Genomic DNA, 15,947 nt, shown 5'->3' on the forward strand with positions numbered 1-15,947 from the left:
AGGAGATGCCATAGATAACCCAAGGTGCAGGCCTGGGTTCATCATACCAAAAAGTGCAGCCCTCACATTAATAGCCCAAAATCCACTTCACTGATGAATTCTGTGGAATTTCTTTTCTAGAAGGAGTCACTGCTTTGGGCTTCTGAGCTAGGTCCTTACATTCCATGAAGGGCTGTACAGCAGCAAGACACACTCCTGAAAGGCACCCTGGCAAAACTGGGTTGTAGGGCAGAGTGAAACATTTGCAGGCAGGATTCAGGCCTTCTAAACATTCAACCATTACCTCCACCCATGTTAATAAAATGTCAGCCTTGAATCCAAAATACACACAAGGAAACATATAGGGGTAGCTTTACACATGCTTTCTGAGCCTCATTCAGAATTTCTAGATGTGGTTTTGGGATCTTCTTTGAGGGGACACAAAACTCATTCCACATACCTGCATGGCTTGGATGTGTGCTCAGAGGCAAGGTGCCAGACCACTCTATCACAGGCCAAGTGCACCAGCCCAACTCCTCCAAGACCAGAGTCTTGAACTTGGCTTAGTCCTAATTTAAAATATGTCTTTGCCTAAACAGGATGCAAAGCTCTGCTGCTATACCATCTTCCTTAGCAGAAAACAAACTTCTCCAGGAGATGGAGTGAGATGCTCAGGTGGTATCAGGGCATAGAGAAAAAATTAAAAGTTTGATGAGCAGCCACAATAGTGCAAGGTCTGGCAGGACCAAGGAGAGCAGTGGTTGCAAGGTTAAATTCAGTCTACAAAATAGTAATCTTGTCTCCCACCAACTATGCATCTAAAGGCTGAGTCTTTATTTGGTTTGCTTCTGCAGTCATTAGACTAGAAGTGCTCAGTTGTGTAGAACCACCCAGGGAACTTGTAAAGTCCCCTATACCAAGACTGTACTCCATATCAATTAAGTCTCGTGGGCTAGGCATCAAGATTTTTTTTTTTTGATACCAGGGATTGAACTCAGGACCTTGCGCTTGAGAGACAGGTGAAGGCACCACTGAGCTAAATCCCCGGCCCAGGCATCAAGATATTTTAAAGCTCCATAGGAGGTGTCAGTGTGTAGCCAAGATTAAGGATAGAGTTTTCGAGCCTTGCTACTCAAGGTGTGGCCTGTGAACCTGGCAGTGCTTTTCCAACTCTGGTGGTAGAGTCACCAGTATCTTGTAAAAACAAGGTTCCTTCTCAGCATGCCTGAGACTGCATTTCTGACAAACTGCCAGGCTGTGCTAGCGTGGTTCTCCTAAGGAACCCTATCTCGAGTACCAAGGCCCTGAGCTGTGGCTCCTAGCAGGGCAATTTCTCCCCCTAGAAGACACTGGCAGTATCTGGAGACATTTTTGAGTGTTATGACTTGGGGGATGCTACTGCCATCAAGCATGGCTACCCATCTTCTATGCACAAGAGAGCCCCCGCCCACAACAATCAGTCAGCCCAAAATGTCAGCAGCACCGAGGATGAGAAATCCCACCTAGATCACACAGCCTGGGACCTTGATGCAGGAGTGTAGGAGGCCCTCGGTTTGAGTGGCTGAATGAATGAATGAATGATTTGGTTGTAGTACTGTTTGGGGGACTAGCCTAGCCAATGATGTGCATGCGCGCGCTCTCTCTCTCTCTCTCTCTCTCTCTCTCTCTCTCTCTCTCTCTCTCTCTCTCTCGGAGGTGAGGTGGGGGTTGAGACAGTGTCTTGCTATGTAGCCCAAGCTGGCCTTGAACTCAGGGTAATCCTCCTGCCTCAGCCTCCTGAGTGCTGAGATTATAGGCATATATCACCATGGTCAGCTATTCTTACTTATCTTTTTAAGGAAAATTCCAAATAACACCCTCTATCTGCTACACATAACAAATCATTCTACAAGCATTTGTTGAAGGCATACTACGTTCAGCTCTTTATGGTAAGGACTAGGGACCATACACAGTCCCTGCCCTCCGAAGGCTCACTCTCCAACAGTGACAGATTTCACAGAGCTCTTGCCCGTACCAGCTACAAACACTTTCCTTGTACTATCATACTGAAGCCTTATGAGCTAGGTACTTATTTTATACCCATTTTACAGATGAGAAAACCAAGGCCTCAAGATGTTAACATGACCACTCTCCTACAGCAAAAAAGTCACAGACCTGAATACAGATTTGTCCAGCTCAAAACATCCAAGCTCTCTGCAGAGGATGAAATCCCCTGTCTTAAGATTGTGGGCAGGCTATAGAAAGGACTCTCGGTGGGCAAGGGATCAGGAGACTCTTGGGGAGTCCAAGGGCTGAAAAGTCTGGGCCTCTACTGTCTGTTGAAGCAGAATGTGGTCCCCTCCAGGGCCACAGTAGAGGGAATGGTGAGGCAGGCAGAGGGCTCACCCAGAGATAAGGATTCATGACTCCAGCAATCATCTCTGAGTCCTGGGGACCTCCTGCTTCTGGTGCTTTTAAAGTCTGGGCCTGCCTCTGCATTTGCACATTTTCTCCACACTGTTTTACCTGTGGAAAAAAAGTTTTAGAAGAGAAGACATAAAACAGTCTATGTCAGAGCCAGTGGCCAGCAGGAAAGAACAACAGCTTTCCTATTTGCACCAGTCCTGGTTCCCAAATGCAAAATGCAAAGGGAGTTTCTGAAAGTAAATGTTTCTTCCACTGGGGGCCATTTCTATGTTGTACTTTTACAGAATTCTCTTTACCAAAGATGAAACATGAACCAAATAAAGAGGTACAAGCAGCGGTTCCACCGGGAGTCTGGTGGTTTCTAGCAGATACACTTATCATCTTTAGGCAAAACCCAAACTAAATCCTGCAATGATCATTAAGAGCATTTTATCTCCCAAGGCTTCATGGCCCAACTGTTTGGAAAGAAACTTGAACCAGACTAACGTGCCCTCTGAGCTTTCCTCCACGGATTGCTCACACAGACACATGGGCCAGAAGGGAGGCAAAGCTCAGGTTTCAGCAGAACTTTCTGCCGTTGGACTCTAAGTGAGACTGTCCTCCCCCTCAGAATCTCTGCATCCTCTCATTGTGGTGAATTAGAGAATCTGTGAATGCTTTTCATAGTGGTTTTCCTGAAAGTGCTCAGGCACAGCAAAGAAAAGCCAGCTACACAGCACAGAGGCAAGTTTGATTTGATTTGCAAAAAAGCCAGAGTGAACCTGCAGAACGGCTTCTTCAGACACAACCCCAGGTGGAAATGACCTTAAACTATCACCTCCTCTAGAAAATAATCTGGAGCACCAGCTTCCTGGGAACATTTTCTGGGGTTGGTGTCAGTGTTGGCTTGTTCACTAGAAGTAAACAAGAGCCTGTGGGTTGTTGAGAAGGGTGGTCTTGGGGTCAGAGAACTAACTGCATTATAGTAGAGCGCAAGTTGAAATTTGAGTTGGACCAGGGGTCCTCTGACAGGCTGTGTGGCCTTGAAGTCTCTCTCTTTCTCTGTCTGAGTCTCAGCCTCTCATTTGTAAAATGAGGAAATTGAAGATTTGAGACCCTTCTGGTTCTGACATTTCATGACTGTGAGTGACTGAGCCAGACATGAGGTGGCTTCTGTTTCAAAGGCCAGCATCCCTGCTACCTAGCCTCAGGAGGCACAAGAGTGTCTACCCGGACATCTTCCATAGGTGGCCTGGAAAGGTAGTCTGGCCTAGGGCTGACCTCAAGCCCAGGCCTGGCTATCCCATTCTTCCCCAGTTTCTCCTTGTCTACCAACTCTGGCCATGCATATTTAAATGCCAGCTGCTTGGCCACCTCCCAGGAAGGGTCTCCTCCTCCAGCAATTACACTATGGTATCTGGCACACAGGCAGGCTAGGCCAGACAACTTTCCATCCTGCCCATATCTGTAGTAGGTTTGGCAGAGGCTGGCAGCTCAAACATCATGCCAAGATTGTCAAGGCAGTTTCTCCCAGAGATGCCCACACTGCTTATTTCCCAGTGGTGCTCTTGGCTCACCCACACAGTGGCTTGCACTCTGCCTCTAATGTTAGCTTTCAGCCTTTTGCAGCCACTGTTGGCAAGAGGTTAACCCCAAAGCCCTACTTTCCACAAGGAAGAGAATGCATTCCCCATGAGTGCTAGATGGTTTGACCTTGCATCCAACGTTGCAACACCGAGGTCACCCTTGTTGGGTGGGGGCAGCCTACAGGAAGGGAGAGATTTACATGGTACCGGCACATTCCAAAGAATCCAGAGCAGATACACATAAACTTCAGCAAGTTCCAATTAACCATTGTATAAAAACTCAAGTTTTTACCACTCACCTATCTTAATAATAGTATAATCAATTGAGTGATGGTGATGATGATGATGCTAATCATACTCATAATCATAAAAACAACAATCCCTGATATCTCAGTGCCTACAGAAGGCCATGCAGGGACTCTGATAAGCTTTTTACTGGCAGGAGCAATTCAACATAATCTTGAGGAAAAATCATTTCACAATTAAATTATGATTAGGCCTAGTTTTCCTGCCAACAGGCCTGCTATGGCATGTTGAGACATAACTCCATTTTTGCCTTCAGTCACAGCTAAGACTCGAATGGTCCCGTGATGCCATGACACTCCAGGGCAGGATTACATCAGCTGAAGACATCTTGGTTCCTTGAGAACTGAGTAGTTAAAAAAAACATTTCACCTGGGGATGGACAAATTCCTAATCAACATAAATTCCTTCTCAATTTAGGATCTTCATCTGCGTGAGCTCCTCATTGTCCCAGGATTATCTCTGCTCTCGGAATCATCTGCTATACTCCCAATGTACTGAATAAAGGTGTGGCAAGCTTGAAGTGCCGTTGTCTTTGGTCTTTGCTTCCCAGAGCAGCACTGATTGGGCTCGAAGCTCAGCTTCTTTCTCTAAGTCTCGTTTCCTGTCTTTATTCATTAATTCACCTTGTGCTGTTATGCCTCACAGGAGACCAGGACTCATAATGTCCCCTTTTCCCATTCCTTACATTTTACACCTATCATTTTTATATAATCTCCATAGTAACTCTGGGGAGTGGACTCTAGCATTATAACCTGTTATGGCTTGTATCTAGATGTTCCCCCAAAGCCTTATGTGGCAGGGCTTTTTCAGAGGTGTCTGGATCTAGAGTATATGATGCTGGAATTGATTCACAGCGCAATGATAGGCTCAAGGGCACTAGGAGTAAGGGCATGAGTGCTACCCACCCTAAGTAGTCTGGATAAGACAAAAAGGGCAGAAAGACGCTGTTAAGGTCCCTTGTTGCATTTGCTATTTTTGCCCACCATGAACTGTTCTCTGCAATGCCTGTCTGCCATGTGCCACTCTGTCTTGGAGCCAGCCGATTATGGTCTGAAACCTCTACAAACTATGAGCTAAATAAATGTTTCTCCTTTAACTTTGGGTGTCAGGTATTTTGTCTCAGCAGTGAGAGAAAAGTAACGAAGAATATCATTTTTAGGCAAGGAAACTGAGGTTCCAAGTGACTCAAGAGCTTGCTCAGGGTTAAATGGTCTAACAGCAGAACTAGAAATTGCACCTAGCTCTCTGCCTCTGAAGTCCTTCCTGACCTTGTTTTCCAGGACAGAAACACTCAAACTCATCTGATAGGTATTTATGTTTAATTATTCAGTGGACACTTGGGGAGTGCCTACTGCGGGTCATGCACAGTATCAGATGCTGGTCAGCAAGGGCCATGCCTGCAAGTCTAACATTCCCAAGAGAGAAGAATGTAGCTTGTCCTCTTAGCCAGAAACTGAGACCCACTCTACATTGAAATGACCACAAACATATATCAAAGCAAACATTCCTAGACTCAGAATTTAGGACCTGGAATCTAACTTTCTGCTCCTACATCAGAGATTGCTCAGGGTCAGGCAGGTGAAAGGTGAGCAGACTTTTGTAGCGGGAAGAGAGGAAGTAGACAGGTACCCTTGAACAACCTGACTCCTCAGGGATTTCCTGTTCCTGAGCTGGCGTTAACAAACCACACCCATCACTCACCTGGAGCATGTCAACCTGCTTGCCCACCTGACCATTTATCCCAAAGCTCTTCCCAGAGGAAGAGCCAGTTCCCATTGAGTCTTTCACGCCCATCTCAGTGCTTCTCCACTAGGAGAGACTCTGGCTCCCCTCTTCTGAGAACCTAGCCTGGGTGCAAATTCACTGGGCAAACTGCTCAGTGCCCTGTCGGGATGGAGCTGCCCAGAAGATCCCCCATGGCTCCAGTGTGTTGATTATGGACTCTCCAGGAGCTGTGGCTCTCACTCTTTCACGGACACAGTCACCATTTACTGTGAGCCAAAGCATGCTGTATCTGGCCTCATCTATTCCCCATTTCAACCCTCCTTCACCCTCAGGAGCCAAAGTCAGCCTTCGCCCAGACACCAAGACTTGGTGCAGTTCTGTGACCACCCAACACAACCTAAGAGTAGGAGCTAGGACTCCAGCCTGATTTCCTTCTCAGCCTCATGCCTGGTACCTCCTATCGTGGCTGTCCCCACTCACCTGTAGCATCTGCAGCACCCTGCTCTCCTTCTCCAAGGTGCTCCTGGTGTGAGAACTCAGTGCTGACCCAAGGCTGCTGTGCACTGGGGTCCTCTCTTGGCCCACCCTGACCACTTACAGGGTCGATGAACCCCTCCCCTGGGATTTTATTCCCTAACCCCTTCCTGGTGGTCTTGCAAAAGAAAAGGGCATTTAGAGTATCAGTAACCAGACCTGTTCCAGTGCCTTCTTGAAACAGAGAAACACTCTCATAATCTATATCTGAATCAGCAGGCTGCTAAAATATTTAAGACCAGACAACTCAGCAGGCAGTAAGAAAGAAGGGAAAGTCAGGCCCAAGACGTTTTGAGCTGGGGCCTGTTGATACCACGTTAAGCCCCTTCTCACCTTTCCAGTTTCTCAGGCCAAGAAGGTGCCCATTTGGGCTCCCTCTCAGGTCTGCAAAGGGTACTCTTTCAGATGCAGCCATCAGGGGTTGAGCAGAAGAGACGATTCCTCCTAAGTGCTGCTGCTCTGAGCCAACTTTCTGGATGACCTGGGGCTTCCTTATAAGGGTGGCTTAGGAACAGGTAGGTCTGCAGCCTGAGCGTGAGGTGAGCAGGTTAACCACCATCTCTGGTGGTTCAATGGTGCAATTCCTTGACTCAGTGCAGGAAAGATACCTCCTGCTGGTCCATGTTGCTGGGAATGAATTCCCAAATAAGGATAAAATTATGCAATGCATCTCTGAGATGCCACTTAACAGAAATATTGTGAAAGATCAAGCCCTACACATGGCAAGTGATGTTAGTCAGCAGTTCACCACTGCCTTACAAAAGGCAGCCTGTTACTCCATGTGCTTGTATGAAAGCACAGATATAAATAATCGTGCAAGGCTAGGAATAATGGTGACATCATGAGAGAAGAGCGGGCAAATCTGATGTCTTTGCCTAGAAGAACACAAGGGACAGATATCTACAATGCTGTAATGGAGACTTTTTTGTCACAAGATGTAAGACCAGAAAAAGTGGTTTCAGTTAGTAGTGATGGGGCATCTTTCATGGTGAGAGCAACATCTGGTTTCATACAGTTCTTTGTTAAAGAAGCAAAACATCCAGTTATTCAGTTTCACTGTATTATACACCAAGACATTCTCTTTGCCAGAGAAAGCAGCAAAAAATTAAACAATAATCTTAAAGATGTCACAAAAATGGTGAATTATATCATGGCTTGTGGTCTTAATTTTCAACAGTTGCAAGCACTTCTTGCTGGGCTTCAGTACCAGTGTAATGCCTTACTTATGTACAATAATGTCCACTGGCTGAGTAGAGGAGTCCTGGAGAGATAAGTAGCCTGCCTGGATGAAATTAGGCTGTTTATTGGGGTCAGGGATTTAGCCCAGTGGCACTGTGCCTGCCTGGTAAGTGCAAGGTCAGGAGTTCAATTCCCGGTACTGGAAAAAAAAGAGAAATTAGGCTGTTTATGAATGAAAAACGGCAGTACTATCTGAAGGTCACTGAAAAGGCCTGGCTTAACAACTCATTTTTTTTTAGAGATTTTACACTACACTTGAATGTACTGAACAAAAAAATACAAGTTGTAGGGAAAACAATGGAAAGTATGTTTTGTGATATCCAAACGCGTGACAGAAAGCTGAAGGTTTTTGAAAAAGACCTTAGAAGGGGGCAGAAGAAACATTTTCCAAATCCAAAAATGCATTTAGAAAATTCTACATTTCCAGACAATCCTACAAGCCACCAGGAAATCTACAAGGAACTTTCTAGCATTGTAGCAGCTGCAAAGAAGAATTTTAGAAACAGATTGTTACAGTTCCATGAGATGGAGACAACCCCGTGTTTTCTTCTCCAGATGAAGTCAAATTTGAAGAACTTGATCTTTCCTGCTTACACTGGTTAGATTTTGGAAATCTGGAAATGGAGCTATTGGAATTTCAAGAAAGCTCTATCTGGAAAAATAAATTCTATGACCTGTGTGCAACACCAGAGAATATAGAGACAATAGAGTATGAAGATGACAAAGGACAACACAGTGGGTAGTTCTGAAAATATAATCCTTGAAGTGTGGAATTCTCTGCCAAATAATTTTAAATCAGTGAAAGCACTTGGGATTGCTTTTCTTACTTTGTTTGGATCATCTCATGCTTGTGAGCAGCTGTTTTTACCTTTTAATTACACCAAATCTGACACAAGAAGCAGACTGACAGATGACCTGCATGCTGCATGTGTTGCTCTCAAAAAAACTAACGAAGTGTGAGCCAAGGTTTGACAAACTATCAGCATGCACACAACAGCAAAGATCACATTAATTGTGCAAAAGCACAACCAAATGCAAACTTTTACTTTTCAATAAAAAGCTGTTTGTATCATTGAAACCTCTATTATTGTGTTCTTCTTTTAAGACAAAAGATTTTAATATATGAGTTGTTTTTTCTAAACTAAAACCTTAGTATTCAGGTTTAATTGCAGTGTTGCACTTTGTGATAAATAAGTAGGTTTTAGATTGCAGTTTGGGCTCTTGGTCTCTAAAAGCTTCACCATCACTGTGTTATGTTTTCCAGCAGGGCTGCCCCATACTGAAGCCACTATCCCCATGTGCCTATTTCAATTTCAATTGTAATAAGATAAAATTAACAATTCAGGTTCTTCATGCCGCCAGCTCCATTTCCGGTGCTCAATAGCTACATGAGGCTAATGGCTACTATATTGGATTGTGGTGATACAGCACATTTCCATTATCGTAGAAAATGTCAGGGGACAGCATTGTTTCAGAGAATAACCTCCCAAGTGTCTACCTGGCAGGTAAGTCAATGATCAGGGATCTAAACATGGACTTTTGGTCTAAAGAGCTTTCCAGAAGAGAAGCTCCAATCCCGGGTCTGCCTCGTAACAGGTCTCTGACCATGTCACCTGTCAAAACTGCCATTTCTCATCTGCAAAAGAGAAACACAAACAGCATCACCCTAAAGGCTGAGGTGGGAATGAAATCCAACGTAGATATGAAAATACTTTGACTCCAATGGAGGAGAGAGTGAAAGGAAATGTATTATGAATATTGGGTCAGGAGCTCTCGATAAAGGGGCTCATTTAATCCTAACCACACGGTAAAGTGCACCATATGTCCCCATGTGGAAGCAGGTTTGGAGAGCGTAAAAGCAGACCCCAAATCACAGAGCCAGTCCTGAGCGAAACCTTGAGCTCCGTCAGTGTCCAATCCTGTACTTGTCTAACCGCAGAGTGGTATGGTCTTCTTTCCAAAGTCTGGAAGCAGAGTTGGGGTGGCTAACATTGGCAAGCTGAGCACAGGCACTGGGGGGACACAGTGTCAAGAGGGCCAGACTCCATCGCAAGCTCTGTGGTTACTTGGCTCCCTAGTCCCTTCCCCATTTAAGCCTCAGTACCTCCTCCAAAAAGTGGAGGGGTTCAACAAGAATGCTCTCAAGTTTCCTTCCAGCTCTAACTAGGCCGAGTGCAAAATTTCTCCTTGTTGGACACTGCAACTGAAACAAGGCCACATACAGGTCTAATGCATTCATTTTCCCCCAGTGACAATAACCAGATGATGCAGGAGGAGGAGCGGGTCAGTCTGGACACATTTAATTTGGGAAATCACCGCCTTGCCCTAAATCTAACCCTGGATTTCCTAGCGGCAGGAGTGGCTCTTCTCAGCCCTGGGTCCAGGTATAGAGTGGACAGAGGCCACAGGACAGAGGTGCTCACAAATTCACAAGAGCTAGAAGCCAAGATAGGGGCGTTCCTATCCCCACCACCTACAGACAGAAGTGAGGCCCCTGCCTCCAAAGAGATGGACACCTTTTGTGGAAATGTCTCCTAAACTGGATTTCCAAAGAGACCTGACACTTTCCCAAATGACAGATTCATCTCTCAGGACATTTGCTTTGATTATGAAACACAAAAGCTTCAGGTCGTAAAGGTTTCTAGTCAAAGGGCCCTTTGAATTTTTTATTGTATGGTTCACAATTTGAAGTTATCGACAATAAGACATACAGCTCATTTGCAGTCCTTAGCTTTCTAAGGACGTTTGAATCTGTGATCTCATTCCATGTAAGAGCTCCGTGCAGACAAGTAGGGGTGTGGGGAACCCCATGGGACAGACAGCAAGTGAGGCACAGAGAGGCAGGATGGCTCATTTTGGACACATTCCAATCCCATACCAGGTATTATGCCGGAGACTCTGGAAACATTCCAGCTGTATCCTAACCCCAACCCTACCAGGGAGCTGTGATTGTCCCCTCTTATAGATATGAAAGCTGAAGATTGGAAAGTTAGGCAGCTTCTCTAAGGTAGCCAGTTAGTAAGGGGCTGAGGAGCTGTGAACGACTCTGTCTTCCTCCAACAGCCTTGCATCGGGAAGAATACTGCTATAAAAGCAAACCCAGAAGGCTCTCAGGGGATGGCTCTGTTGTCTAGGTTTTATCTGCTAAGAAAACTGTATTGGAAAACTTTTTTCTTTTTCTTAATTTATACAGTTGTAGTCATCCTCTAATCTTATTCTTAAGCTTGAAAACATGATGTCACCTTGGTAATTTTAGAAGGGGATGAAAAGAGAAGGAAGAAACAGAGACTGAGTGGGAAGATGGTTATGGGAGGGAGAGAGGGAAGTCATTCAATGTGGTTTTCAGGGCAGGCCAGGGCTTCCTCAGCAAGAGGCCAACTGTCCCTCTCTGTTCCCTCAACTTTTCAACCCAAATGCCCTTTATGATTTAACCTAGGTCTACACAAAGACTCTAAGCATCTGGGAACAATTTAATACTCTTAATATGCAGCATTAATTGAACGTAATACCTTTACAACCATTACTCCAAGTGGGGGAAAAAAAGATCTTTTTAAATAAATGTTCAGCGAAAACAAGCAAGGTGTCAACCAAGATAGATCCAGAATGACATGTTTCATTAGTTCTCTGTGTCACCTGTCAGGGCTGTCATTTAGTGATGTGCAATCGAAATGGAAATTCTAGGCTTTCTACCAACAAGGAAGATGATCTATAAAGGTGAGATCAATTCAGACTCCTTCAGTACACAGTGAGGATGTCCCTCCCAAAGAGTCCTTCTTGAGGAAGACCACACAAGTTAACCAAATTCACCACAGGCTATCTGTCTGCACCTACTTCCCAGGGTGCGAGGTAGTGGCTGGAGAGGCACAGCCATAGGCTACCCATGGCATGTTACCAGCAGCACCAAATGAACCTCCTAATTTGGGAACAAAGCACTACAGATCTTTATACTACCTGTGTATGAGACTGGGTTATCAAACAATCCTGCCACCAAGACAACAAAAGAGACACTTCTCAGATACTGAGTCTGATGATGTGTGCTATCAGTTACACTCAAGGCAACAGGATGTTCTAAATTCAGTAGATTCCATAGAAGCGATCACCTCCTAATCCACAAGAGAATGGAAACTTTGGGTTGATGTACTTTGTTTCTCTTGTGGCAATTTACAACATTATTAATGGTGAAATACAATACAATACGGTACGCAAAGAAAGATACACAATGTATCACAGTAAAATATTATCTCAAAAATGTTTAACTTGCAGCAGCCCACTGTGGTTCGCCCAGCAGCAGGAGGGAGGAAAGCAGTCTCTCTCCTCAGTCATTTGGATATTTTAGTAGGCAAAGAATTCCATGTTAGAAAAGGAAAATAGGCAGGTTGGAACCTCAGTGTCAGGAACACAGACCGAGAGCCCAGAAACAGACGCCACTCTGAAGAGACATGAGCAGGCAGCTCACTCCACGGGGAAAATCCACTGCAAAACAGCAAGGAACCTAACACCCACCAAGCACCAGACTGTGGGAGTGTGCACTTGACCTCAGCCCTCATTGTGAGTTAATTAGGGAAGTAAATTTGTTGTCCTTGTTATTCTGCAGGTGAGAAAACTGAGGTTATGTATATAACCACTAAGGAGCAGAATTCAGAGCCCTGGTCTTGAACTTCATCAGTCCAGCTCCTGGCAGTGTCCACTGACATGTGGTCACCCAACCTCCCTCAGGTAGCTGCTGAATTTGATCTTCAGGTGCAGCACCTGCTCCCAGTACATTCATCCTCTGACCGCAGTAGGACTTTCCTCTGACCTCTGCTCAGGTCCATTTGCATGGCTCCCTTGTGATGAGTGGGTTCACCAAAAACAAGTACAGTACTGAGTCTCCTCCCCAAGGAAAAGAAGCGTTCCCATCATTTGTGTTAAACCGATAGGAACAAGCTTGCTGGAGATGTGGGGCCTTTGGGGTCCCCTGGAAAAGCATGGCTTCTGGATCAGTTGTCCAATCTTGGGTGTCCAAGATGGTAGCTACTTGCTACATTTGTCTGTTAACTGCTAGGAGTGTGGCTGGTCCAAATTGAGATGTGCTTCAAATATAACACACACATATCAGATTTTAAAGACTTAGCATGAGAAATAAGACTGCAGCATATCACTTTCATAATTTTATATCTATTTCATGTTGAAATGGTAATATTTTCATAAACCATGTCCAATAAAGTATATCATTAATTTTCCTTATTTCTGAATAAGTTTTTAATTCGGCTTAGAAAATTTAAGATTACCTTTCTGAGAAAAAAAAAAAAGATTACCTTTGTGGCTTCTGTCACATTCCTATTGTGCAGAGCTGGTCTGTGACCTTCCGGAGAACTTTGATTGCCCCTAAGCATGGATGGAATCATAGGCCTGTTTGCTCAGGTGTTACCTCTCCTGTAATTCTCCTCAAGGGAGAGGAGCAAAGGTCGCCCACCTGGCAAGCTGTCAGGAAGAGTTCCCGTCAAAATTCCTCCTGGAGGGCCTCAACCAGAGGGTAGATGGGGCAGAAGGCCTTGTCCCCAAGAACCACACCCAGGGAAGCCTTACCCTCTTCCATCCCGGTGTCCTTCAAGGACAGGAAAAAGCAGCTTCTGGAGCCGAATGATCTATGTAGAACACAAACCGTGTATGCTAAGGCCACTTAGGTAATTTTAAACACTTAGAGGGTCCCATTAAAAGTGCAAAAAAGAAATAAGTGAAATTAATTTCAATAAGGCATTTTAACCCAATATATCCAAATTATGATCATTTCATATTTAATCAGTATAAAATGATGAATGATGTATTCCTGTCTAACTCTTGAAACATCTGGTCTGTATTTTACACATCCCAATATACATGTGGCCAGCAACAGCTGTATTGGACCGTTTGGCTCCAGAGCATGTAAAGACTCCAAATTAAGATGTGTTGTGTACATGTAGCAACCCACCACAATGACTGCCATCATTATGTACTGGAAACATGTACTAATAAATGTAAAAATTAATAAAAATTAATTTAAAAAAGTCTCTGTAGGAGTAAAGCAAACATGATCGCTATCTGAACCTATTAAGTCCATAGCTAGTTACACAATGTTGGCCACTATACTCTGTAAAGAGTTTTGATGGCAGGGAGAAAAAATGACTATAAATATTTCAACAGAAAAAAAAAAACAGTGGGTAAAATGACACTAAGATACTAAATAACAGTCATTGTTAGGTGGTGTGATTGTGTATTTTTTTCTCCTTTTTCATGCTTTTCTATCCTTTACAAAGTGCCAGAAAATGATAATTTCTGGGCCAGGGATTTAGCTTAGTGGTTCTGCTGCCTGCCTCTCAAGTGCAAGGTCCCAAGTTCAATTCCCGGTACCAAGAAAAAAAAAATGACAATTTCTAATGCAATTTGGGAAATTATTTGAAAATTTAAAGTGATTGAAACAATGAGCTTTAATGTGTTTACTGGGCTACTCTATGTCTGGCCCAGAGTTTCCCAAGAAGGTGATAAAACGCCCACAGAGGTTGGAAAAGAAGGAGCTGATGTAGTCATTTGTGGGGTGGGGGAGGTTCCCCTAGCCAAGCAGATACTTTTCCTATGCCGTAACTGGGAATGTAAAAAATACATATCAGCAAGGGCTGCAGGAAATAGTTCACTAAGGCAGTGGCAGAAATGAGTGTGCAATGCAGATTAGCTTGCATCTGTCTCGGCGGCACAGGCTGCATCTGTGCTGGCCCAGTCCTGAGAGTCACTATTGTGGGGCAGGAAAGGGAGCTGGGAGTTGAGGGAAGTGTTCAGACTCGAAAAACAGGTGACCATGCATTCTTCCAGCATGTGCAAAATGGGAGGCAAATCATTTATAAAACGCCCACAGCTGTTGGTAGGAGACACAGGTACTAATTTAGAGTCTGACAGAGAGGGAGAGGAGAGGGAGAGAGAGAGAGAAAGAGAGAGAAAGAAAGAGACCAAAGGCTGGGGATACTGCAAGGCTTATTCAGTGTCCAAGTCTGCAATGTCTGTCCCCTTATTCACAAAAGGATGAAATTTAAACAGCAGCTTTGGTGTGCCCATGGATGGTGCTGCACTTAGGAAAGACCACGTGCCCCTTTCTGCCCTGCAGCTGTGAAGGGCTGGGTGTTGCAGTTATATCTGTCACCCCTGTTCCTAATCTTGAGATCTCTGTGGTTGCAGAGATGGTGATGAGCCATTCCTGCTTCAGAGATTAAACCCCATTTGCCTCTAAAGGCAAACAGCTAGATGAGTGAGTACCCAGGACTGAAGGCATGGGACGGGGCAAGGTGTGCTGTCTAGGGCTTCAGGTTGTCTTTGGGGGTAGGGTGGCTGTGTTCTGAAATTGATTGTGGCCATGGCTGCATAACCCTAAGTACACTAAAGTCATTGAATTAGACACTTTTGTTTTTGTTTTTGTTTCTGTGGTGCTGGGGCTTTGTGCATGCAAAGCAAGAGCTCTGCCACTGAGCCACATCCCCAGCCCAAATTATACACTATAAGTGAGTCAATTATATGGTAAGAGAATTGTATCTCAATAAAGCTGTTTTGTTTTGTTTTTTAAGATAATAAAGTTAGGTATGAAAGCAACTCAGTACTTTTTACAATGGCACTTTGAGTCCTGTCAGATACTACTGTGCATGTGTATAGGATGGGAAATGGCTACCCACCTCTTTCTTATTTAATAGATCATGTTTTGGGCTGGGGATTTAGCTCAGTGGTTCTGGCGCCTGCCTCGAAAGAGCAAGGTCCCAAGTTCGATCCCCAGTACCAAAAAAGAAAAAGAGAAGGATTGTGTTTAAAGACTACCCTTCTCTGTAAAACATTCAATGTCTGTGTCTAAGGACCATACCCCAGTCTTCCAGAGCCTGGAGAAGTTCACTGACCTTTCTAGTCTTCCTGCACTTCTGGCCTCATCTGAAGAAGTGTCTCTCAGAGCATTCTCAGGAATCAAAGGTGAGGTGGCTGGGACAGGCCCAGGGCTCCTCCTGGAACAGTGAAAGAAAGCAATTGACAGCATAGTGTGGATGGTTAAAGGTCATCTCTCCACCTCCTATTGAAAAGGCACATTTCCCAGTGACAGCTTTAAGTAGCTACTACACCAAAATCGCTGGAGTGGAGGGATGAGTTTCAGACAGCCAACGGCTTGGAGGTGCCTTTGAATCATTTAGGTCCCTCTGCCTAAACAAA

General features: G+C 44.6%; 1 protein-coding gene across 24 annotated transcripts in view; it reads right to left on the bottom strand.

Annotated features, from left to right (window-relative positions):
• Tacc2 (transforming acidic coiled-coil containing protein 2) overlaps nt 1-15,947 on the bottom strand; it is a 228,737-nt gene that overhangs the window by 148,308 nt on the left and 64,482 nt on the right. For all 24 annotated transcript variants that reach the window (XR_015440579.1, XM_087185641.1, XM_087185639.1 and 21 more), the window contains one exon: nt 15,644-15,745. Coding sequence is in view for 23 of the 24 variants with exons in the window: in XM_087185641.1 (XP_087041767.1) it covers nt 15,644-15,745 (102 nt within the window). In the remaining variant the exon portion in view is untranslated. The remainder of the gene's footprint in view (nt 1-15,643; nt 15,746-15,947) is intronic.

This window comes from Heterocephalus glaber, unplaced genomic scaffold (assembly GCF_053883595.1).
Source record: "Heterocephalus glaber isolate CG9 unplaced genomic scaffold, H.glaber_assembly_v1.0 deba00001497, whole genome shotgun sequence".
Lineage (NCBI taxonomy): Eukaryota > Metazoa > Chordata > Mammalia > Rodentia > Bathyergidae > Heterocephalus > Heterocephalus glaber.